Source organism: Panthera pardus, unplaced genomic scaffold, assembly GCF_024362965.1.
Source record: "Panthera pardus isolate Hobbes unplaced genomic scaffold, ASM2436296v1 HiC_scaffold_27, whole genome shotgun sequence".
Classification (NCBI taxonomy): Eukaryota; Metazoa; Chordata; class Mammalia; order Carnivora; family Felidae; genus Panthera; species Panthera pardus.
The window spans coordinates 126,178,334-126,205,304 of record NW_026526843.1 but is presented as its reverse complement, the minus strand read 5'-3'; the positions used below and the strand labels follow the sequence as shown (position 1 = coordinate 126,205,304).

Here is a 26,971-nt window from a genome sequence, read left to right as displayed (position 1 = left end):
ATCTGAAATCTATGGTCATTTAGTATTTTTTAAACTGTGAAACACTCTTTAATGTATACTACTTCACACATCAGATTTTTAAAAAATTATTGTCTAGAAAATATTTTAATGTTTAATTAACAGTGCCTTTAAAAATATACAAGCAGATCCTGCACTTAGAAATGTTGATATATACACAAAATTCTGCATAAAATTTTAAAGAATTCAGAGGTCTTTAAAGACTGTCAAAGATACACAAAATCTTTGTTCTTAGCATACATATAAGCCGTAACAGAGAGTTTAGGAAGACAGTGTGGTCTAAGAATATATAGCAACTTTTTATAAAAGAGAAAAACAAAAGTCTCAAGAACAATATGCAAGTATCAATAATGCATTATGGAAAACATAATAATCTATGTACTCACCTTTTTTACTAAGATCAATAGCAGCTTCTAAAAGCACTTCTAATTCCCCTTTTGGCAAAACTGGAACCACCCATCGAGGCCTAAAAATTATTATGCAGTTTTAAAATGCCGTATTAGTTGGCCACAAATGAAATACCAAAGATAACTTACCTACAAAATTAATTTTACTATGAAAAAGTGAAAAATCTGACTACATTAAACACTCACCACAAACTGAAAGAAGAGATTGGCAAATTACCTGCTTTGTGAACTGAGATATCTACAGACACAATTTTTAAAAGCACTGTATACCTAGAGATATAGCAATGAAGGAGAATTCAATAAGTAACTTTCACAGCCCCCTAAAACTAAAATTAATCAATTATCAAGTAAATGTACACTCATTGTTAAAAGTCAGTAGCAAACTGTTCTTTTGAGGTTCATATACATTAAGAGAAGACAACACAACATCCCTTTTCTGTTGATCTTCACAAAGACAAAATAAATGGGGAGACAAATGGCTGATTTCTACTTCAATTCATCTCAACATGACATTTACCAACTTTTCCTGAAAACTGTATGACTTACAGAGCCTCTGAGCCTGTGTACCATACTAAGTACACTCCTGTATCAAAAGCAATATAGATGCCACCATACCCAGGCTAGGATTTTCCCTCAGTTACCTAGGAATACATTCCACTGACTAACTCTCTAATTCCTAGAAAGAACTGTATTCTGTCTGTCCCTAAGTCCTTTTCAGAAGGACAACAAAATCCCTGAATACCCTGTTTTAATAAAAAGATAGCCTATTACAAAAAATGTAATAGATACTTTTGTTATAGGTTATGCAAAAGCGATTTTTAAACATTTCCCTGTAACTTAAGATTTAATATTACTCAGCCCTCCAGTCCTAATTAGAAGGTCACTCTAATAAAAATCAACAACCACCAGACAAAACAAAATCTTTTACAATAATTTCTCTAAATAGAAAATGGACATAGAAAGAAGGTCATCGAGCAAGTCTAGTAGTCAAAATACCAAGGAGACATAACCTTTATAAATACTCAAAAGGAAATTCCCACCTATGGTTCTAGGCTAGAAACACATCCATTAAGATCACAAAGCATTATTAATTTAAAATCTTTTTTCATATCTTTTAATTTTTAAAAATTCACATAAATGCCTGCGTTAGCAATGAATTACAAACTATCTGGCAATGTCTAAAGCGTTAATTTTATTAGGGAAAGAGGAAAATTTCTTTTGTGACACTGCAATCCAGTCTTTTTTTCATTCTTTAGCAGTGGCAATGCTTAAAAATCTGGTTATCGGGCACCTGGTGGCTTAGTTGTTAAGAATTGGACTTCAGCTCAGGTCATGATCTCACAGTTCGTGAGTATGAGTCCCACAATGGTAGAGCTGGGGCCCTGCTTCAGGTAAAAAAACAACAAAAACAAACAAAAAACATAACCCCCCCTCCCCCCGCCCCAGGCGAGCCCCAGTCCTCTCTCTCCCTCTGCCCCTTGTGGGATTCTCTCCCTCTTTCTGCTCCTCACTCACTTGCTCTCTCAAAAAAAAAATTTTTTTTTGGTTAACAAGGGGTGCCTGGGTAACTCAGTTGGGTAAGCGTCTCTCTCTTGATTTCAACTCAGGTCATGATCTCACAGTCCATGGGTCTGAGCCCCACAATGGCCTCTCTGCTGACAGCATGGAGCCTTGCTTGGGATTCTCTCTTTCTCCCTTTCTCTCTGCCTTCCCCCACGGTATGAGCTCTTGCTTGCTGTCTCTAAAAATAAACTTAAAACAACAAATAAACAAAAAAACCAACTCACCTGTTGATCATGTCATCCAACTTTGCGAGGTCAGTATGTGGAAATGCAGGTTCTTCATCTTCATGCTGTGGTGGAGCATCTCCCTGACCTTGTTCATCTGGAGGAGATGCCGGGGAATTCTCATTGGAGGAACTGGCCGATGAGGTCTGAAAAATTAAATACGCCAGACTTAAATTTCTATGACATTTGCATAACATTTAGCAATTATCTATAAATATTTAATACAACTGTGATCACACTTTTTTTTTATAAACTGGTATTTTGCACACTTACTGTATTTTAAAGATTAAGAATTTTTGAAAAATTAATTGAGCATATAGCATTGTATGGATTGAGCAGACTAAAATTAGAGAACATTAGTTTCTGTAATGTTTACTGCTAATGAAACAGCTGTGATGAGTATTTTTTTTAAGTTTACTTTTTTATTTTTCAGAGAGATCAAGACGATGTGAGGGTCAGGGACGGGGGAGAGGGAGGAAGAATCCCAAGCAGGCCCCATACTCAGGGCTCAAATCAACGAACTATAAGGTTATGACCTGATTTGAAATCAAAAGTCAGACACCCAACCAACTAAGCCACCCAGGAGCCAAACTTTCTTAATTATATATCCTTGTGGAAATATCAGTGTAACTTCTGAGGTGACGCCATAGAAGTTATGCTTGTTTTCTTCCTCTCTTAGAACAATCTTTCTGGAAAAACCTAAGTGTCATGACTTGAAGACACTTAAGTAGCCCTTCGCAGAGGTCTATGTGGTGAGAAACTGAGGCATCCAATGAAAAGCCATGTGAGGGAGCCACTCTGGTCAAGCCTTCAGATGACTGTAATCCCAGCTGAGATGCTGACTACAACCACACAAAAAAAGTCAGAACCATGAGTTAAGCCATTCCCAAATTCTTAAGGCACATACACCATAAAAGACAAATATCCCAAATATTTCAGCATTTATATTAAAAGAACTAAAAATACAACTGAAAATCAAGACAAAAACACAGAACATAGCTACAAGCTACATAAAATATAGATGCTTAAACATAAGGACATAAAGCAGAAGAAAGTAAAAAGACAGGAGGAGACTTCTGGTTTCTGGTTCAGCATATAAACAGCTTTGAAGTTGTTACTCTTTCCTAACAAGTAAAAAACTGAATAAACTGAAGTAACAACTCTTCACAGATCTGATGGAGAATGAAGGTCCTAAGGAAACTGCTGCCTATAAAAACAGAAGAGCGTCTCAGGGACAAAGAGAGTAAAAAAATAACCAGCAGAAAACCATGACCAAAATCTCCATGGGAATAAGGATTGGGAGAGGAAAACTTATATTGCACTTGATTAATTGCTTGGAAGCAAAGAGTGAAAAGTCTGAGTTTAAAACCACAGAGGGTCTAGACTGAAGAGAACACTCAAAGTTTTGTGATTTTACCTGCAGAAATCCTATCAAATTGTCACAGTGAGGTTCACAGAGAATTCCATTTCCAGGAGAAGATGCAATGTAGCTATTATGAACGATGGTACAACATTCAGCTCTTCTTTAAAAAAAAAAAAACAGAAAAAAAAACCCCATACCCTTGGGGTGCCTGGGTGGCTCAGTAGGTTAAGCATCTGACTTCAGCTCAGGTCATGATCTCACCATCTGTGAGTTCGAGCCCCGCACCCGGCTCTGTGCTGACAGCTCAGAGCCTGGAACCTGCTTCAGATTCTGTGTCTCCCTCTCTCTCTTGGCCTCTCCTCTGCTGACCCTCTGTCTGTCTCTCTCTCTCTCTCTCTCTAAAAAATAAACATTGGGTCGCCTGGATGGCTCAGTCGGTTAAGCATCCGACTTCAGCCCAGGTCATGATCTCACAGCTTGTGAGTTCGAGCCCCGCGTCAGGCTCTGTGCTGACAGCTCGGAGCCTGGAGCCTGCTTCAGATTCTGTCTCCCTCTCTCTCTGCCCCTTCCCTGCTCATGCTCATGCTCGGTCTCTCTCTCTCTCAAAAGTAAATAAAAACATTAAAAAATTTTTAATTAAAAAAAAAAAAAAGCATACCCTCAAGAGAGGCTACTTTACGAGGTTCTAATCTTCTAGATTTTTATCAGAACCTAACCAACCTAGAAGGGAAATACCAAACTCCAGCCTGCTACAGACTTCCATGTGGGGAAGGGGAAACAAAATAAACAAAAACCCTGCAACATTTAGTGTTGAGAAAAAACAACCATCAGTCTAGAATTCCCTATACTTGAATATTATACTTCAAAGTAAAGAAGAAATTTCTCAGATAAAAATTGGGGGAATTTATTGCCTATCTTGCAAGAAATGTCAAGATCTTCCAAGAGAAGGAAAACAGTCAGAAATCTGAGTATGTGTAAAGAAAAGTATTACAGCCAGGAGTAAGAGAAGATAAAATAAGGACCTTTATTCTAAATATATATATATATATATTAATGTATGTAACATATTAATATAATAAATATATGTATTATGTAAATATACATTTATATAAATATAATTATATATACATATAAACATATATATATATATATATATATATATATATATATATATATATGTTTCAAGAGAGAGAGAGAGAGAGAGACAGATGGGGGAGGGAGAATCCTAAGTACGCTCCTTGCTTAGCATATACATACATATGTATATATGTATATATACACATATACATATGTGTATACACACACACACACACACACACACACACACACATATTTTTTTTTTTTTAAAGAGAGAGAGAGAGAGATGGGGGAGGGAGAATCCTAAGTATGCTCCATGCTTAGCATGAAGCCCACTGTAGGCTTGGATCTCACAAGCCTGGCATCATGACCTGAGCTTGAAATCAAAAGTCGAAGCTTAAATCTCTGAAGCTCTTGCTCAACTGATTGAACCCCTCAGGGGCATCCTTCATATTCTTAATAGAATTAATATGCAACAATCTGTCCAAAAGCAACAATGTGTTCAATAAATGGGTAGGATAAAGGAGGAGAATGATACAAAGCAGCAGTGGGAGGAGTTAAACATAAATTGTGGTAAGGAATATGAATTTCCCATGAAGTTGTATAGGTTATTTGTAAGTGGATAGAATGTATTGCAAACTCTAAGGCAACCACTATAAAAGGACAAAAAAAAAAAAAAAAAGGTAGGGGGCAAACACGTGGCTCAGTCAGTTGAGCAACTGACATCAGTTCAGGTAATGATATCATAGTTCCTGAGTTCAAGCCCGTGGGGGTAGGGGGAGGAGGGGTTCAGCTCAGAGTCTGGAGCCTGGAGCCTGTTTCAGATTGTGTGTCTCCCTCTTTCTCTCTGTCCCTACCCCCCTCTCAAAAATAAATGAAAACATTAAAAATATATATTAAAAAAAGTATCATTTGTAAGATGTTACAAAAGCAGAGAAAAAGGAATTCTATAAAATGCTCACTCAAAACCACAAAAAGTAGAATCAAAGTTGAAGGCAAAAGAAGGAACCAAGGACAAGGGCAATAAAATTATCACTATTTTCAATATGCATACATCTTATAGGTTCAAACTTTTATTTCACTATAATTGATAACACTACTATTCTCACTTTTAAAAAGTAAAATGATCAAGTCCACAATCCCAAATAGACTTTAACCACCTCTCAAATACTAATAAAACAAGTAAATTAAATGACAAATGAATTCTATAATGAAATATATCGACTTTTTCTAAGTTCCCTTATATTCCAAATTACTATATGCTGGGCAACATATCAAGCCTCAATAAATTCCCAAACAGTGACATCACTGAGAACATACTGTCTATCCATAAAGGAATTAACCTATAAGCCAGTGACCAAATTGGAGAAAACCTCCAAGTGCTTGACTATGACACACTACATTTCTAAATATATTCTTCTTAAAAAATGTTTATTTTGAGAGAGCACATGCACAAGTGGGGGAGGGACATACAGAGAGGAAGAAAAGAAATTCCCCAGTAGGCTGTATGCTGTTCAGTGCACAGGGCTTGAACCCATGAACTGTGAGATCATGACCTGAGCTAAAATCAAGAGTCAGCTGCTTGAAGACTGAACTGTCCAGGCCCTCCTAAAAATATTCTTATGTAAAATATCACCACACAAATTTTAAAATATGTTAGCAGAAGGGTGCTAACTCAGTCAGTTGGGTGTCCAACTTAGGCTCAGGTCACAATCTCAAGGTCCATGAATTCAAGCCCCGCTTCAGACTCTGTGCTGACAGCTTAGAGCCTGGAGCCTGCTTCTGTTTCCGTGTTTCTCTCTTCCTTGGCCCTCCCCTGCTCACGCTAGGTCTCTCTCTGTCTCTCAAAAATAACTAAACATTAAAAAAAAATATGTTAGCAGAATGACAATAGATATAAATGCATTAAAAGCTGTGGTATATGATTTGATAGTCTAAAATGCACGTTTTAGAATACAACGAAACTGAAAGAAAAGTACTAAACAACTGTCTAAATTTCCACACCGAGAAACCAGAAAATACACAGCAATGGAACCCAACAAAAGCAAAAGGAAAGAACTAATGAAGATTAAATAATAAAATTCCTAATGTAAAAAGAAACCCCATATTCCAAGCCAATACTTGCAAAACTTTGCAAAGTTGAATGAAACTAACCCCCTAGAAAAACTGAGGAAGGAAAGGAAATGCATATTACCACTTTCAGAAATAAAGAAGAATTAATGTTACATTAAGTCTTTAACAACTATTTTCTATTAATCAAATGGAAATACATTTCTGTTAACACAAATTCTTTCACAGAAAAGAAAAATTAATTACATCCATTATAGGCCAGCATTAAACTAGGTTGCTCAGTCAGTTGGGTGTCAACTGTTGATTCTGCCTCAGGTCATAATCCCAGGGGTTGTGGGACTGAGCCCCATGCTGGGCTCCATGCTCAGTGTGGAGCCTAAGATTCTCCCTCTCTCTCTCTTTGTCCCTTTCCCCTACTTACGTGCTCCCTCTCTTAAATGAAAAAACTAACTAAATAAAAATAAAATAAAATCTGAGTTGAACCCTGTACATACACTATTTTACTTATCCACACTTTAAATATACAGACACTGGTAGTTCACAGATCTCTAATTTATATGTCCTCAGGGCCAGCAAGGTTATAAAAATGTAAGCAGGCCTTTGAGTTGTGAGGTTTTGTAGTGCAACTTTGACTTCTATTACTGGGGATAGGACATAAAGAGACATGGCTTTGTGATAAGTATTTGAATGATTAAGTAAACTAATGTCAACTGGCTTCAAGTGACAAAGCAGATTCCTATCTGAAATTGGTGGCTGACATTCAATGACAGCTAATTGTTGTAAAATGAGAGTGTGGGTCTAATGTGAAAAATCTGGAGAAGCCAAAAATCCAGATATTTATGTGAAATATTCTGATTTTTGAGTTGTTGGCAACCAATGAAAAAACATTTTAAACACTGTCAGCCAAAAAAAAAAAAAAAAAAAAGGCTTGGGGGTAAGCTGTGGACCCTGTGCTGCCATACATTCCTCCAGGACAGTCACTAATGGGGTCATGGCTGTTGTGCCACTCAGGAATGCCAGAAGGTGCTGAAGATGTGCAGAGTTTGGGGAAAGTGACTTGAAGATGCAGGCTGGACAGTGTCCTCAGGTCTCTGACAGATACAGGGTATGGGTGGTTTGTACATGCTATAATAAACAGTTCACAATTTTAAAAAATAATTACTTCCCTAACTAACTAAAGATACGGAAATTAAGGCATAGGTATTTTGCTTAGCCACAGCTATAAGGTTAGTATGGCACAAAGATGGGATTCCAAAATAAAGAGCTGACTTGAGTCTATGCTTCTAACAGTTAGAAAACAACTAATTTAATGATTTTGTCATTAGAGACTTGTATTAAAAAATGGAAGGGACCTTACCTTCTTAACCATTTACAGTAGGTTTCTTATACGTCTCAGTGACTGTTCTTAAGCGTAACTTAAAATGAAAATGAGCTTCTAATGATTATAAATTATTCAGGACATCTGTCATTATTTTGTAATTCAGAACAACACAGCCTTAACACATCATATCCTACCTGATTATGTTGCAAGGGGGGCTGAGATTGTCCATCAGGGGCTTGGCCCTGGCTGTCAGTTCCTCCTACTGGAGAGCCACGAGTTGTGGCTGTCATACTTGACACAGAACAGATCTTTGCTATTTTCTCTGCTTTATATAGCAATTGTAACAGAAGAAATTATAGTCCAGTTAAAGGAGAATAAGTACCAGCATATGTCAGGCTTAAAAATGTCAAATTCAAGGACAGACCATCTTGCAGAGACCATTTCATAACCTAAAAACAGAAGAAAAAAAGGCATATTTGTTTCAAATATTAAAAAGGCAAATAATGAATCATTCCAATTTTATGGTGATGGTGGTAATATCACTCTCTATAGTCATTAACAGATGGCTATAAAAGACCGAAGTAAAATCTTTATTAATATTGTTATTCAACCTACTAAATTCCTACTGCACCTACCAGTAGTTCTAACACGAAAATGTAGAAAATATATTCTTAATATTATATATAGTAGCACTAGAAAAAAATACAAGATTTTTACTCATCATATATGACTTAATAAAGAATCAGAAAATGTCTATCAACTGCTCTCTTAAATACACTGAAATATACTAAAAAAAATAAGATGTAGACTACTTTTTAACAAATAAAATGAAAAACCAAGTTAGCAAATAGTAATAGTACTCCTTATTATACGCAGAATGAGAAAGTAGGTTAAAAAAAAGACCCCAAAACATACACATAAATGCACACACAATCCCTCCATAGGGTCAACTACTATAAGATCACATTAAGTACGTTTTTCCCCAGCATATAAACATGCTTTATACAAACTAAACTTTTTTTTAAGTTTATTTTGAGAAGAAGCAAGAGCACAAGCAGGGCAGGACGAGAGAGAGAGAGAGAGAGAGAGAGAGAGAGAGAGAGGAAAGGAGGAAGGGAGGAAGGGAGAGAGAGAGGGGGAGAGAGAGAGAGAGAGAGAGAGAGAGAGAGAGAGAGAGAGAGAGAGAGAATCTCAGGCAGGTTCCACACTGTCAGCCAAGAACCTGATGCAGGGCTTGAACTCAAGAATTGTGAGATCATGACCTCAGCTTTAATCAAGAGTCGGTTCCGACTGAGCCACCCAGATGCTCCTGAAGTAGATGATTTTTAAAACTTAGAGAAACTTCCTACTTTTTTATATTTGAGTCCCGCTGCTTACAAAACTATTTAAAAATCATTTTTTCATGCAACTTGAAAAAAATTTGACGTCTTCTTTTCATTGTTCACTACTTCAAGTTTGTTCTCTTCTCTTTTGTCCTTTTAATGGGCTCCTGATGCCAGTTTGTCCATAATCTTAATTCTCTGAATTTCTTTTTTTTCCTTAGTCTACAAATATGCCTAAATTCTTCTTATTAAAAGCCTATCAGTCCTTCTCCAGAAATTTCTTGAAAGAATGTCTACGTTATTTCTTTTTCCTCATTTGATTCACGTTCAAAACTGCATTTGTCATGATGGTTTTAAAGGAGGTCCGTATATGGCATTGGAAATAAACCAGTTTCTCTCAAAACAAACATGCAAACCTCTCTTCCTAAATGTTTTCTGGGGGGAGGGTAATAGAGATTATGTATGATTCAGGATCAAGATTCTATTTATCCCTATAACTCTGTAGTTTGCAGTTTGTGACTTACATTCTATGAATTAGGAACCTGAGATTCTAAGAAGTTATTTGACCAAAGCACAGGTATGTTAAGCATGCAACCCTAGAACTAATCCCATCTCTTTGCAGGTAGGGAGGGATGGGTGGATATTATTTCTACTTAAATTTTTCTTCGTAACATTTTCCATTGCAAGTTGAATTCCTTTTGGTATGAGAATATTCGAAATAAAATATCCTAAAATTGTTTTCCTGTCATTTTGTGTCTGCTCATATCCTTATATCTGGAGATACACAGTTAAGTAACCAGCAAAAGGCCTAAGTCGTTTTCTTTTTCCTTCCTTTCCTTCCTCTCCTTCCTCTCCTCCCTCCCTCCCTCTCTTTCTTTCTTTCTCTGTTTCTTTCATGTTTAATTTATTTTTAAGAGAAAGGAGAGAGAGAGGAAGAGCAAGCAAGAGTGGGGGAAGGGCAGAGAGGACGGGGATAGAGGATCCAAAGCAAGCCCAATGCCTCGGAGCTTGAACTTACGAACTGTGAGATCATAACCTGCCAATGTCGGCTGCTTGATCCAGGTGCTCTAAGTCATTTTCAACAAAAGGCTGTTATAAGAATAAGTGGAAAAAAACTGACAGTATAATCTCTGCTTTTTCTCAAACAAAGTATGTTTGTCCTATATCATAGAATGATCTTTTGCCTCTGAGAAAGCCTTACCTGGACAGTACTTTTTCTCTTCTCACAGTTCCAGTTCTCTGGGAGTTCTGGTCTTTTCCTGTTAACTACCCATTAATATGCTTCACTCTTAGCTATTCAGTAGGGCTGAGCAAACTTCCATCATAGGGTATATCAAGTCTTAGCTTACAGACTTTACTCTATTGTTTCTGCCTTATCACTCACATCATCTCTGCCTCCACATAAAATTCTCCTTTCCTAAGCATGCTAGATTGATGGCTTCTGACACCTGTAAGCACTGAGATGGCTGGTCTTTTGGTAAATGAACAAGTAATATGTATGGAGCAAATACATTTCTAAAGTCAAACCTGAACTCAGATCTCAAAGTTACCATTTCCACTAAAATACCTGCCTATTTTAAAAGACAGAGAGAATAACCAATCTGTTTTTGGAAATGGAAATACCACCATACTCATAAACATATGTAATTACTTCAGTACAGTGTCTCACTATTACTAGGCAAAAACTAATTTTCAACAAATACCCTGCTTTCTAACACTACAGTGTACTGTGAGGCATTTGAATGTTTGAGAAGTATTTTGGAAAGCAAACTTTTCAGATATAATTTGGAAAGATCTGAGTCAAAACCAGAAAAGCTTATGCCATATATCTGTTCTTTAAGAATGATACTGAGGGTGGGGGCTAGAATGATACTGGGGACTATATCTTAGATTGCATTTAATTAGAGAGAAAACATGCTGGGGAATATGCTGGGGAGAAAATATGCTGGGGAAAAAAGTTAGTGCTTTACTTGACTTCATGTAGGAGTCTCAAACTTTAAATAATACTGTTAAAATTATCATATAGATTTATTAAGGTATACCAATCAGACCAATCAAGGGAGAAACCCTGCATTACAAAGACAGTTTCTGAAAAAATTAGCAATTATTCAAATAACTTAAAATGTAATCTAAAACAGCAATGCTACATTCCTTTAGATCACAGCAGCAGTTTTTTCAATACAAACTCTAGCATCTCTTAACATATTCTAGGACTAGAAAAGTTATCACCTTTCTTAATAAGATAAAAATCAGTAATGTGATGTCAGCAAGATAGCAGAATAAAAAACTTCAGGCCCTACCTTCCAGAGACACCAAATTAACAGCACTATGCAAACAAAACTGGATTTATGAGAAAGCTAGAAACTGGCTTTAAGCACGCAGGTAAGTGAGAAACTGGATTCAGGACCCAAGTGAGTGAATAAATTTAACAGAACTGATGACTTTTAGGAGTTTATGTTTTTAACTCAAGTTTTATTTACACTAGCCCATCCCCCAGTCCAATGTAGCTCAAGACAAAATTAAAAATAACACCCAATTCCAGCATGGCTCCTAATGGATCCTTCACTCAGATCAGCAGGAGTATGGGGAACTTAACTCCATACATATTTCTAGCTTCAGATCCTAGAGATCTAAAATTTGCAGCATAGTTTGAGTACAGGTTGAAGGCCACTGAAAACAGGGCAAGTGCTGTATAGCATGTTATAGCAGCAGACACTATAGGCACAGGCAGGCCAGGACGAGCAATAGGTTAGTCAAAAATAACACAAGCCCAAAACTGATGAGAAAAGAAAAGAAAAACAAAACAGGAAATGAAGACAGTTCAAAGTATCCACATTTACCATTAAGAAAACACACAACACCCAAAACATGCATTCCTAGGATGGCCTGACCCAGACGTCCAACTGCACTGAATGGTGAAGGAAAGTCTCCCCCAACCCTGCACAAAGCTGATCAAGAAGCATGGGACAAACCTAGGGAAAATACAGGTGGCCAAACCCTCCCCTTCCCTCAGCCCCCACCCCTGCCCAGGTCCCAGCCTAGGTGAAATAGATGTGATATTCCTCAGACACTCCAGCTACCCAAGAACAAAGGAAAGGGGTTTAAGTGCTTGCCATGGTATGTGGGAAACTAAGGCAAATGAAAACTTAAATTCCCTTACTGCCTACAGCCCACTGACAAGTCCTTTAAACAGGGAGAGTGACCCCCTTCTAGGAGCTCTGCTGCTTTGATGATGACACTTTGCTCGGGGCAAAAGAGAACCTTAGCTTAACATTATTCCAACCCTGAGGATCGTGTAAGTTTACTTCCTTTATCTCAACTGTCCCAGGATATATGCTGGCATTCATGCTCCAAGCTTACCATCCCCGATATACATCTGAAGGGTCTCATGATTGAAGTTTCATTAAATAGTCATAAATGGTGTTTCCCTACCAACAGCTAGCCCCTCAAGGTTCTGGAACTATTGCTTCAAAAATTCCTTAGAAATTTATTCTATCTCTGACCCCCTCCCAAACTGAACGTATATAATGAGGTACCCATCACAACCCTAGTGCAGCTCTTCCTGCCCAAGGGTCCGGTCCCCATGCTTTACTAAAATCACCTTTTTGCACCAAAGACGCCTTCAAGAATTCTTTCTTCCCCTGCTGCCTCTGAAGCACTCCACCATGACTCCAAACTTCATTATATGGTGCCCAACAGGTGGGACTCAGTCTGTTCATTTGAAATCTGAGCCTTGGTGCAAATATGGTTGAGAATACTTTTCTCTTTTGCTTCTTTATTCTCATTTCAGGGGTTGTTCAAGAAGTATGGTCTTACTGAAACACTTTCATGTTGACTACTTAGGCTGCCTCTAAGAAGACAGCCTGCCTTTTGGCTGGAAGTTAGTATCCTGGCTACAATGGGAGTAAGTCCCAGAAACTTGATGCCCTCTATTCCTGGCCTTACACAAAGTTGTCTGTCTTGGGCACAGGATGACTGCCAATCTTAAGACTCCTCATTAGTTTAAGGAGATCCCCTCCAAGTCTCTGGTCATGCCCTATCAGTCCAGGAGAAATGCACTGGGAGCTGGCTGAAACCAGTACCCAACTGAATTAAAACCAGGGACTATCTCCTAGGATGTTGGCTGTAAGAGACTAGATGTGTTGCAATGTCGCTCAGATCATGATGGATTTCTGCCTTTACTGTTTTTGATCAATGTCTTCTACTATTACTTAAGTTACAAAATTGAGTAATTCCCCCTTGTAAAAGTTTTCTAGTGTTTGCCATGGGTTAAAAAAAGGCAGGTTCTTCAGGAAACTAAAGCATGGTCTCCACAGCATGCTCTTCAAACTAGGTAATCAGGGAATGACCATCAGGACATGTTCTTCAAAGCATGGCCTTTTTTAGGGTATGGCTTCCAGGGTACATTATTTCTGTTCAAACGCCAGGCACCCACCTGTAGTCTAGAATGCAATGGGGAAGTAGGGGGACACTAGCATCCCTCCTTCAGAAGCTGTCTGTCAGCTGGTTGGTGGTCCTAGCAATTTTGTTTGAGGGACGCCTTAGGTAGCTTTGACACCAGGAACCTCTGCTATATTCTGTGTGTGGAATGCCACCGAGGAGTTGGGGGTGGGGGATTTTAGGGGTAATGGACCTCCTCTCTTTTCTACTTATTTCTTTAGGAAAAGCATGGGAGCTTCTCTTTAGGAAAAGCATGGGATTCTCCCTTGGGATGCCTTTTTAACCCACTGGAAACAATCTGGATTGCAAAATGCAGAAACGACTGATCCTGTAACACTGCATGCCTTTAGTAAATGGCAAATGGATGTAGGTACTCTAGGTCCAAGCCGTCATGGCTACAGGGATCCAGGGGCGTCTTGCAGAATGTGTTTGGTCAGCAACCAGGTCAGTAAACTCTCTCCTGATATACTGGACGATAACTGTCTAAACAGGCCTCCTCCTAAATAGAACTCAGTCACTGAAGAAAACACAGGCCATCCTTGACAAAGGGGATGCTGTCTTGCTGTTTACCCTTGTAACAGATGTGACAGCTGATCCCTCATTCATTTCCTGGGCTCAAAGGCTACAATAATTGGAGCCAACATTGGTTGAGTCTACCTCAGGATGGAAACTTTAAGAACAATTCCCAAGCAGCTGCTGAAATTCCATTTGTTTCAGGGAAATTCTGTGTCTTCTCCAGCCAAGCATGGACTGCCTACTTTCACTAATTGGTGGGGAAAAAAAGAGAGAAACAGAGAAAGCATCTGCTCCTCCGTCCCAGCTGACAAGATTTAAAACCCAGGAATTCTTTTGTCTTCTGGTATCTCACCTCTACTATCTTCCCCTCCCCTCCGGTTTCTGCACTATCTTGGGTGTGGCCTACATAACTGGTTCCTAAATCATCTCAGTGTTTAAAGGAGGTCCAAGGAGGTGCTCTTGGACCACTCATTTCAGATTCTCCCCCTGGTGTCCCAAGTAAAATGTGACAATGGGAAAAAACTGACTTTTTAAGAGAACGCAGGTGAAACAATTCAGTGTTTAAACTAATTTAAGTTTCTTGGACCTGTCTTTAGAGTTATCACCATTAAATATGAAACTTTTATTCTATCAGGGTTTACTAAAGGTCAAATAAGCTCACGTTATCTCTGTTGCATTTTGTTAGCAAAAAGAGGACTTAAAAGGATGATTAATTTTGTCTATCTCAAAGTTTTCGTGGGTAATTCTTAAGACCGCTTTCAAAGTCTTTGGCAACCTGAAAAAAGTTCTGCTTTAAAGTCTGCACAGCTAATGACATTAAATTCACTGGACATCTAGGTCTTTTCCAAATAGAATGGAGTGCTAGAGCATGGATTACTAAACGTAAGGTTTATCAGGCTTTTGTCTTGTTGCAGAGAAACTAAGGCTATTTGGGTCTATTGGAAAACATGCTTTATGATTGATTCATGAATTTGCCATATAAAAAAAATTCTGATGTAACAGTTCACAAAGTTTTCACTGGAGACTAAGGTTTCTCACAGTTCAAATTCTGCTACTATAGTTAAGACTGATGGAAATATGGAAAGCAACTCTGTATGCAGGAAAGTAGATGTGTAAGAAAGATATAAGGAATGGAAATACGATTTCTTGCTGAGGGTAATAGAGTGTAACTTTGTCCTAAATGAGACTGGTTGTTTGCAGAGAAATGGTTTGGAACAAAATGTGAAGGCAAAGGAAAAGTTGTAGAAGGTTCGTGAAGAGAAATCTTTGGAAAGGAATTTTATATATGGTCAGGATGTACTATGGCTTAGATGAATGGATTTTAAAAGTACACTCATGTAAGATTAAAATTCTGCTTTTCTCTCTATTCAAAAGACAAGGTTTTTCGGGGCACCTAGGTGGCTCAGTTGGTTGAGTGTCTGACTTTGGTTGGCTCAGATCATGATCTCGCAGTACATGAGGTCGGACTCTGTACTAAAAGCTCAGAGCCTGGAGCCTGCTTCAAATTCTGTCTCCCTCTCTTGATAAGAAAAGACAAAGTTTTTTTCTCTTTTGTCTGCAGGGAAATCCAAAGCTTTGTTTCATCTTAATCAGGTCTTTGATGACTTAAAAGTTAAAACTTCTCAATGTCTGCTAACAACTATATAATGCCACATATTTGCCTTTAGGATTCATATTTCCAATTTAGGTAAAAAAATTAGGATTTATAATGATCTGCAATCTTAGTTAGGATTTGCTCTATAACTTTACAAGGTTTTAACAAACTTTCCCAAGATTTAATTTGTAAATGAAGTCTTTTTGACCAATTAGGCCTTTTTATTTGGTACACTAAGTTACTTGGAAATACAAAAATAACAAATCCTTAGGTTGTACTGCACGGGTAAATGCTGTAACTGCTCAAATATATACGCAAGTCCTAAGTTTTAATGTTTTGGTATAAGTTCATCACTTGATATTCTGATTATTGAAGTTTGGCAGGTATCACAAAATAGCCAGGTTTCCTTGACAAGTGCATCATAATAAACTCTCATCAAATCTTTACCAATGTCCAGTTCTGAGACTTTTGTCATTTATAATTGTTCTTATCTCTCACAAAACGTGTTTCATCTTCAAGGAGATTTAAAAAAAGAACTTTTAGGGCAAATACAGGTATTTGAATCTTTAAAATCCTAAAACTAAAATGGGTAAGAATTTCCAGACCTAAAAAGCAGCATTCAAACTGAACAAGAATTAGGAACATGGCACTAAATGACTGAGGAAAATTATAGTTTTGTGACTCAGGAAAATATCACTGTTCTTTGAATGTTTGCCTTCCAGATTAAGGAAACTTTCTCTTAAGATATCTATAAAATATATAGAGATGTCAAAAAGTATTCATATGTAAACTGAAGCACTTACCTTTTCTATGTAAGTCCTCTGAAATTCAAAAAATCTCAATGAGTATTCTTCCAGCAATCATACTTACTTGAATAAGCTCAATAAGAATCTTCTTATAACAGGACACCACTGGAAATACTGGTTATTTTACCAAGGCTTTGATTGGAATGTCGTATTTGAGAGTCCTGCAGACTCAGATATGACCATACAGCTTTAAGGAACTAAGGCTGGCTTTGTGAAACATGGAGCCATAAAGCCCCTTGCAATGTTGGCCTGACACCTTGCTTAGAGAGTTCCCAGCAGTCTTACCAGGAAGGTGCAGGAACTTCAAGATATCTTGGGGACCTCATGAAGTGGAATTCACCCAATTTACAGCTATCACAGACATGCTTGACATTAAGTACTTGGCTTGGCTTCTGGCCTAGAGACCGTACTGAAAGTTAAGTCCGGAGATTCCTTATAAAACATTCCAGCAAAGCAAACTTTAAAGGATCCTTATGGGGGCCTGGGTGGTTCAGTCTGTTAAGCATCCAACTTCAGCTGAGGTCATGATTTCAGTCTGTGGGTTCGAGCCCTGTATCATACTCTATTCGGACAGTACAGAGCCTGGAGCCTGCTTTGGATTCTCTGTCTCCCCCCCCTCCCCCCACCCCCCGATGCTCATGCTGTCTCTCTCTCAGAAATCAATAAACACGAAGAAAATATTTTTTAAAAGATCCTGATGATGAATCACTATTCTTGTTGAATTTATGTAAATAATTAGACTAAGTTTATTAAAAATGGACTTGTTTTACAAATGAATTAGTCTCAATTTGGATATCTCTGGAAATGAGGATGTTTAGAGAGAAAAACAATGTTTCAATAATGTATACTTATGGGTGTTTAATTCTAGTTGTCTTAAATGTTTGCCTAACTAGACAACTTGAGGTAAACTTAAGAGATACTGTCACTATAAGCACAGGTATGGACAATCTTCTTGTTATTCTGTGGGATAATAACAAGACTCCAGGGGTATATTATTTAAACAATTGGAAAATGTGATGGATTCCCCCAACAACTGTATGCAAAGACTTTTCTCACTGCAGACCTATCAATAGGTAACAATATAGTGGTTTATTATTCACATGAGGCTGGGTTAATTCATAAATCTCTAAATATGCAAACCATATCCTTCCTAAACCTGATCTGACAGTTACTAGAAACCCACCTCATATAAACCCAAAATACCTGTGTATTCAAAGGATGGCCAGTCTAATACAACAGGGGATTTAAATCCAAATAAAAGGGCCCCCCACCGGGTCATATTATGAACTGCCAATGAAGTAAAATTAGAGGTGCACTCTTCATGGGTTCCTGTATCTAAATAAAACCTGAACCCCCTTCATAGGAAATCTATGAACAAACTAATGTGCCTTCTTATTCCTGTGAACCTCTGAAAGATCTCAAATGGTTGCACCTTTTTTTTCCTTCCCTCAATTTATACTAACGATCATACAATGGGCCCTTCAAAAGGATCACCACAGAGATTTGAGTTACAAACCAGAAAGACCAACCTGATTTCTGCTTCCTGTTACCACTCCCATCTAAGGATGCTTCAAGGCTCCCATCTAAAAATCTCACTTGGCAGCACTGGTAGACCCTGGGTTTGTAATATGCTCTAACCACTAAGCTATATTTTTCTTGTTGCTATAAAAGTATCTCTTATTAATTACCTAATTGCTTACTGGACAATCTATATACCACCTGTTACACAGTTAAGGCCTTAAATGAGGCCTCAAAATAACATTATGTTATTAAATACTAAAGGAACTCAATGCATACAACAGTTCTACAAAATAAAATGGCATCAGATCCTTTAATTGCTGCACAAGACTTAGAATCTCATAAAAACAAAACGCTGTGTGCAGTTCCCAGATTACTGCAAAAAATATAACTGGATTTCTAACTGAAATCAACTACTAAAAGTCAACTACCAAGGGACTTTTATTTGGGCTAATCTTTCTAGTTATTCTAATTTTGTTTTGCTGTTTTCTCCCGTGTCTCTTTATTTGGTGCCAAGACTCCATCAGTACGAAAATAATCATCAGACCGATGATCCTTTCTACTCCTGCAGGTTCATACACATTGCCCACCTTGGATTCAGCTGCCTCTGCCTTTTGTAACCGCTCCATGTATTCCCTACCTGATCAATACTGACCCATAGGTAAGCACATCTCTACACCCTTACTCAGCAGGAAGAAACTACAGAAGATGAGAACTTCCACTTTCAACAACCTTTAGGGTTAAGGATTTAAGGGTCAAATTGTTTAGGGGGCATATGATAAGGGAGCATGAGGCAGGCTGAGTGTAAAATCCACCCCCCATCCCCTCAGGTGGAATATGTGTGATATTCCTCAGACACTCCAGCTAGCCAAGAACAAAGGAAAGGAGTTTAAGTGTTTGCCATGGTACGTGGGAAACTAAGGTAAATGAAAATTTAAATTCCCTTACTGCCTACAGCCCACTGACAAGTCCTTGACACTAGCAGAGTGACTTCCCTCTCGGAGCTCAGTTGCCTTGATGATGACACTTCTCTGGGGGCAACAGTGAATCTTAGCTTTACATTATCCCAACTTCGAAGATCCTGTAAGTCTACTTCCTTTATCTCAACTGCCCCAAGATCTATGCTGGCATTCCTACTCCAAGCTTATGGTCCCCGTGATAATCATCTGAAGGGTCTCAAGAGTGATGTTTTACTAAACAGTAATACGTGGTATTTCTCTAGCAACAGCTAGTCCCTCAAGGTCCTGGAAATATTGCTTCCAAAACACCTTGGAGACTTCCTCTATCTCTGACCTCCTCCCAACCTGAGTATATAATGAGTTATCCATCACAACTGCAGTGCAGCTCTTCCTGCCCAGGGGTCCTGACCCCTTTTTGCACCAAACACGTCTCTTCAAGAATTCTTTCTTGGCTGTGGGCTCCAGACCACCCCACAATCACCCCAAAACTTCATCAAGGCCATGTCATCAAGACTGGAACCACTGCCTTTTTTTTAAATGCTCAAATCTCAACAACAACACAGGTCAAACCTTATCAAAGAAATACAGTCTACAAAACAAATTCTGAAGAATATCTGAACTGCCTGAAGCATTTTTTAAATGCTTAAAAATGCAGAATGACCTATAGAACACAGTGATGAGGAAAAGTATTTCCTCTCTCCTCAAAGTCTTTCTATGATGATATTGGCTTGAGACAGATGTAAAGGAGAAAACCAAATTTAATGTTGTACATATGGGGAATCCACAGACATTAAATTCCAAAGACAGTGAGAAAATGTGAGGCTTACAGGAGCTAAGAGGCGATGGCGTGAAGACAGGAGGGTTGAGAAAAACCATTACCAGGAGGGTGATAGAGGAGGTGTTTCGAAAACAAAGGTTGCTGTGTTATAGAAAAAAAATTTACCTAAACAGGAATCTTGGTTAATAGCTCTCTTCCTGGTACAGGCACACAGATGAGGGGGAGATAAAGAGCTTTTCTTGAAGTTGTTGGATTTTGATTGCTTTATCTCAAAACGTAATTTATGCCAAGATATGCCATGTTGGGGTGGCCTGCCCTTTGCCTATATAGGTAAGTAAACAAAATCAGAACATCAATAAAGAACTCCAAGGAGTATAAAAGCAAACATCCATGCAAAGGCATATTGGAGTCCAACTGTTACAATGTATACAAATCTCAAAAGGGACAGGAGAAAGATAACTTGTCCCACACATACAAGGGAACCTCTGTAAGATAATCAGACCTTTCTCAAAAAGAAACCTTATCCCACAGAAGGTAGTGTGAGGATGCTAAGGCAAGCTGAGGGCAAAGAACAAGCTAGCACACCTCTAGCCTCCAGGTAGGATGTATGTGATATTCCTCAGGTACTCCTGGCTGCCCAAGAACAAAGGAAAGGACTGAAGACAAAGGGGTAACTGATAGAGATCACAGGATAGGGCTCTCCATCAGTTTACAAATGTTTTGGTAAATTATAAGAAAAAGGCAATCTTATCAACAGACTTAGTTTCCTGGAGCCCCAACATCACCCTCCCTCCCTTCCACAGTGACGTGGGGAACAAAGGCAGGAAGGAAATGGCAGGTAAAATTAAATTTCCTTAAAACCTGCAGCCCATTGACAAATACCTGAAATAGGAAGAATATTAAAAATGCTCCAGGAATTCCTTAGTGTTATAATGTTTGCCTTACTAGAGGGAAGGCAACCTTAGCTTGGCAAATAGCAAGGCCTCAGGTGTCACAGGAGTCCTCTTTAGCATATTAAAGATCCTCTGGAGGCCTCCCTTTTGACTTTACCTTTCCCAACTAGTTTCTAACCAGTCACTCGGCACAATCCCAGTGCAACTCTTTCTGCCCATTGGTCTTGTCTCCGTGCTTTAATAAAATCACTTTTTGGTGCCAAAGATGTCTCCAGAATTCTTTCTTGGATATCAGCTCTAGACACCTACTCCAAAACCCAATCAAGGATATATTCAAAATGCTGAAAAGAATGCTGTCAAGTGCTTCTTGCATCAGTTGAGATTATCCTGCATTTCCCCTCCTTACTCTATTCATTTGGTGTATTATACTGACTGACTTTCATATGCTGAGTCACGCTTGCATTCCAGAAGAAAACTGCATTCGGTCATGGTGTATACCTTTTTGACATGCTGCTGAATTCAGTTTGCTAATATTTTGTTGCTAACTTTGCATCACTCTTCACAAGGGATATTAGTTCTCTTGTCTTTCTGACTGGTTGTAGTATTTCCTTTTGCCTCTGTCTCCCACATCAAACACAAAAAAAAAAAAAAAAAAAAAAAAAAAAATCAGGTGCATACTTAACACTTAACAATCCAAAAAGAAAATTAAGAAAACAACTCCAGGGGCGCCTGGGTGGCTCCTGTGAAGCATCCACTCTTGTTTTTGGCTCCCATCATGATATCGAGCTGGTGGGATCAAGCTCTACATTAGCTCTATGCTAAGGGTGGATGGAGCCTGCTTAGGATTCTGTCACTCTTTCTCAAAAGTAAACAACAACAAAAACAACTCCATTCACAGTAGCACAAACAAGAATTAAATGGTTAGGAATAAACCTCACTGAGAGATAAAATACTTACACACTGAAAACTACAAAATATTCCTGGAAAAAATTAAGTAAGATATAAATGAATGAAAAGACATCCATGGTAAAGACACTTATGACTGTTAATACGTCATTACCACCCAAAACAATCTATACAGTCAATGTAATCTCTTAATGTCCCAGAAAGCATTTCTTTGCAGATAAATAACCTTCCTAAAATTCCTCTGGAATCTCAAGCCACTTCCAAATAGCCAAACAATCTTGAAAAGTACCAATGGTTGCTAGGTCAAACTTTCTAATTGAAAACATGCCTGAAACTTGTTGGGAGGAGTGCTGCCAGATTTATGAAACGTGTAATAAAGCTAATGAAATCTTTAAGTTTACTTGGTTGAATTTTGTTTTCCAATGAATTTGGATTAGAAGCTAACCTCCTTTGGCAGTTGGGAACAAGAAACAGAATTCTGCTGCCCCCAGAATTCTTGAGTTCATGGTCTTTCTGGCTGTTTCTGAAGCCTGTGGTGTGTCAGAAGGAAGAGGTGAACACAAGCCTCTTGATGCTACTAACACTACCTGAAAAAAGATCCTACAGAGACTACTGCCCAGTGGCTGCACAGAATGGTGATTCGGAATCACTGTTGGATGCTGGAGCCATTGGGCTGGCTTCAAACCACAGCTAGATCTCACTGATCAGACAATTGATGCTGGGCAACAATGACTCATTGAATCATCATAAGAACCCTATGAAGGTTACTTAGAAGAACAAATCATAGCACGCCTGGTAGAAGGTCCAAACACACCACCACTACAAGTAAGGAGGAGCTTTGCAGAGGACTGACCAGTGGAACAGAGCAGCCAAATACGCATGAACAGAGTGCACACAACACACTCCAAAAATACTTCCTAAAGTGCCAGGCCCTAGACAATGTGTGACTCCTTTTTAATATAGTAGCAGCAGCAGGTGCAGCACACACAAGCTATTAAAGACAGAAACTGAGCCAAAAACACAAAGCAGAAGAAAGAAAGTCAAGGAAGAAATGACAGCCAGAGAGAAAATTGCTCAAAACAGAGATATATCTACCTATACCTATACCTATACCCATACCCATACCCATACCCATACCTATATCTATCTATAAAACATGTGAGCAAGAATTTAGAATAACACTCATAAGATTAATAGCTGGGCTTGAAAAAGCATACCAGACAGCAGAGAATCTATTGCTGCAAAGATCAAAGACTTAGGAATGAATTTAAAAATGCTATAAATGAGATGAAATAAACTAGCTACAGTGACATGGAGGTTGGAAGATGCAGGAAAAAGAACAGGTAAAACAGAAGATAAAATTATGGAAAAGGATAAAGCTGAAAAAAAACAAAAACAAAAAACCAGGGAAATTACTAGACCATGAGGAAAGAATTAGAAATCTAAGTGATTCCATAAATCAAAATACTATCTGTATCACAGGAGTTCCAGAAGAAGACAAACAGAGAGAAAAAGAGAAAGGGGCAGAAAAGTTTATCTGAGCAAATTATAGGCGAGAAGCTCCCTAATCTGGGGAAGGAAACAGGCGTCCAAGTCTGAGAGGCACAGAGAACTCCATTCAAAATAAAACAAAAAACAAAAACAGGTCAACACTATGACATATCATAATGAAATTGGCAAAATACAAAGAGATAAAAAAGATAAAAGAACTCGGAAAGCAGCTAGGGACAAATGGGCCTTAACCTACAAGGCAGACACATAAGGGTAGTAGCAGACCTGTCACTGAAATTTCGCAGGGTAAAAGGAGTGGCAGGAAATATTCAATGTAATGAACAGGATAACTATGCAGCCAAGAATCCTTTATCCAGCAAGCCTGTCATTTATAATAGAAAAAGAGATAAAGGCCTTCCCAGGTAAACAGAAACTAAAGGAGTTCATGATCACTAAACCAGCTATGCGGGAAATCCTCAGGGGAACTCTGAATAGAGAACAAAAAAGACTGCAAAGGACCAGAGACATCACTACAAGCATGAAAGGTACAGGTAACACAAGGCATTAAATACATCTTTCAACAATCACTCTGAATGTAAACGGACTAAATGTCCAAACAAAAGACACAGGGTATCATAATGGATTAAAAAAAAAAAAATCCATCTATATGCTGCCTGCAAGAGAGTCACTTTAGACCTGAATTTACTTGCAGATTGAAAGTGAGAGGATGTATGCGGCGCCTGGGTGGCTCAGTCGGTTAAGCGTCTGACTTCGGCTCAGGTCACGATCTCACGGTCCGTGAGTTCGAGCCCCGAGTTGGGCTCTGGGCTGATGGCTCAGAGCCCGGAGCCTGTTTCTGATTCTGTGTCTCCCTCTCTCTCTGCCCCTCCCCCGTTCATGCTCTGTCTCTGTCTCAAAAATAAAATAAACGTTAAAAAAAAAAATTAAAAAAAAAAAAAAAAAGAAAGTGAGGATGGAGAACCATGTATCATGTTACTGGATGTCAGAAGAAAGCTGGAGTAGCCATACTTAGATCAGACAAACTAGATTTTAAGATAAAGACTGTAACAAGAGATTAAGAAGAGCATTATATCCATTGAGAAGGCTTCTATCCATTGAGAAGAGCTAGTAATATTTGTAAATGTTTAGGTCCCCAATGTGATGGTACCCAAATGTATAAATCAATTAATCACAAACAAATGTATAGTTAGTAATACCATGTTTGTAGGGGCTCCACTTAACAACAATGGACAGATCATCTAAGCAGAAAATCAATAAGAAAACAATGGCTCTGGATGATACATTGGACCAGATGGACTTAAGACATACTCAGAATTTTGACATAGGCTGCAATATGGATGAACCTTAAGTACATTATGTCAAATAAAATATGTCACTCATAAAATACTTTATGACTGCATTCATGTGAGGTACCTAGATTAAGACAACAGAAAGGCAGTGGCCTGGAGTTGGGAGCTGGGAGCAATGGTGATGCATATAATTTGATGTATACAGTTTCAGTTTTTTAAGATCAATAAAGCTCTGGAGATGAATAATGATGATGGTTGCATAACAATGTGAGTTTACTTAGTTACTTAATTACAATGATCTGCACACTTAAAAACAGGAAAATGACAAATTTTGTTTTATCTTATGTTTTACTACAATTTAAAATAAACACTTGTGTGATACAGACTAAGGAAATGGGCAAAGAGTAAAACTGAAAAGCTTTAGGTTTTCACCTCATTATTTTCACAGAGCACTGTCATACAGTAAATTTTAATAGCAACTGTAAGCTATTTTGCAATATTACAGAAAGAAAATATAGGGGCACCAGGTGGCTCAGCTGGTTAGGTGTCTGTCTCCTGGTTTCAGCTCAAGTCCTATCTCTGGGTTTAACCCTACCTCCCTCTCTCCCTTCTCCCCCACTGGTCTCTCAAAATAAATAAATAGAACTTGAAAAATACTTTAAAAAACACAAAAAGAAAATATAAGTCACAGTGACTTATAAATGTTTAAGTGCATGCAATAAACTGTTTACGCTGCACTACAGTTCAATAAGCATTTAAAGTCTTATGTAAAATAAGTTAAAGTACGAAAATACTTCTAAATTAACAGTATATTTTTAAATATTAATAAAAGCATTTAAATTCAATAGCTAATTGTTACATCTGATGACTGAAAGTGTATCTTTAATGTACTACTATCTGTACTACTATACACACACACACACATGAGGGTAGTAGCAGACCTATCTACTGAAAGGTGGCAGGCCAGAAAGGAATTGCAGGAAATTTTCAATCTGCTGAATAGGAAAATGATGCAGGCAAGAATTCTTTATTCAGCAACCATGTGATTCAGAATAGAAGGAGAAATAAAGGTTTCCCCAGACAAACAAAAACTGAAGGAATTCATCACCACTAAAATCAGCCCTACAAGAAATCCAAAGGGGACTCTGTGAGTTTCGAAAGTTGCCAAGACCACAAAGGACCAGACATCACTACAAGCATGAAACCTATAGATAACACAATGACTCTAACCCATACCTTTCAATAGTAACACTGAATGTAAATGGACTAAATGCTCCAATCAAAAGACACAGGGTATCAGAATGAATAAAAAAACAAGACCCATCTATTTGCTGTCTGCAAGAGACTCATTTCAGACCTGAGGACACCTCCAGATTGAAAGTGAGGGGATGGAGAACTATCTATCATGCTACTGGGAAGTCACAAGAAAGCTGGAGTAGCCATACTTGTAGCAGATTTCAAAACAGATTTCAAACTAAAGGCTGTATGAGAGATGAAGAAGAGCATTATTTTATAAATACAAGGTCTAGCCATCAAGAATTGCAAATGTTTATGCACCCATTTGAGAACACCCAAATATATAAAACAATTAATCACAAACATAGGCAATCTTAATTGGTAAGAATGTGGAAATTACAGGGGACTTTAACATTCCACTTTACAACAATGGACAGATCATCTAGGTAGAAAATCAATAAAGAAACAATGGTGCAGGATAATACATTGGACCAGACAGACTGTATAGATATATTCATAACTCTTCACCCTAAAACAACAAAATGCACATTCTTCTCAAGTGCACATGGAACATTCTCCAAGATATATCACATACTGGGTCACAAAACAGCCCTCACTAAATACAAAAGAACTGAGACCATACCATGCACACTTTCAGATCACAATGCTATGTAACTTGAAATCAACCACAGGAAAAAGTTTGGAAAACCTCCAAATGCATGTAGGTTAAAGAACATCTTGTTAAACAATGAATTCATCAGTCAGGCAGTCAAAGAACAAATTTAAAAATATATGGAAACAAATGAAAATGAAAACATAACAGTCCAAACACTTTGGGCTGCAGCAAAGGCAGTCCTAAGAGGAAAACACATTGCAGTCTAGGCCCATCTCAAGAAACAGGAAAAATCCCAAATACAAAATCCAACAGCACACATAAAAGAAGCAGAACAGCAAACAAATCCCAAGGCCAGCAGAAGAAGAAAAATAATGAAGATCAGAGCAGAAATAAACAATACAGAATCCAAAAAAAACCACAACAGATCAATGAAACTAAGAGCTGGCCTTTTTGAAAAAATAAACAAAACTGATAACTCCCATCAGACTTCTCAAAAAGAGAGAAAACCCAAACAGGTAAAATCACAAATGAAAATGGATTTAT

The 26,971-nt window shown here is 38.1% G+C and overlaps 1 protein-coding gene across 5 annotated transcripts in view; it reads right to left on the bottom strand.

Annotated features, from left to right (window-relative positions):
- LOC128773885 (probable ubiquitin carboxyl-terminal hydrolase FAF-X) overlaps window positions 1–26,971 on the bottom strand; it is a 173,957-nt gene that overhangs the window by 126,337 nt on the left and 20,649 nt on the right. For all 5 annotated transcript variants that reach the window (XM_053891925.1, XM_053891926.1, XM_053891922.1 and 2 more), the window contains 3 exons: window positions 8,238–8,492; window positions 2,213–2,358; window positions 405–484 (listed from right to left, as the gene is read on the bottom strand). In XM_053891925.1, the coding sequence (XP_053747900.1) occupies window positions 405–484; window positions 2,213–2,358; window positions 8,238–8,333 (322 nt within the window). In that variant the 5' untranslated portion in view covers window positions 8,334–8,492. The remainder of the gene's footprint in view (window positions 1–404; window positions 485–2,212; window positions 2,359–8,237; window positions 8,493–26,971) is intronic.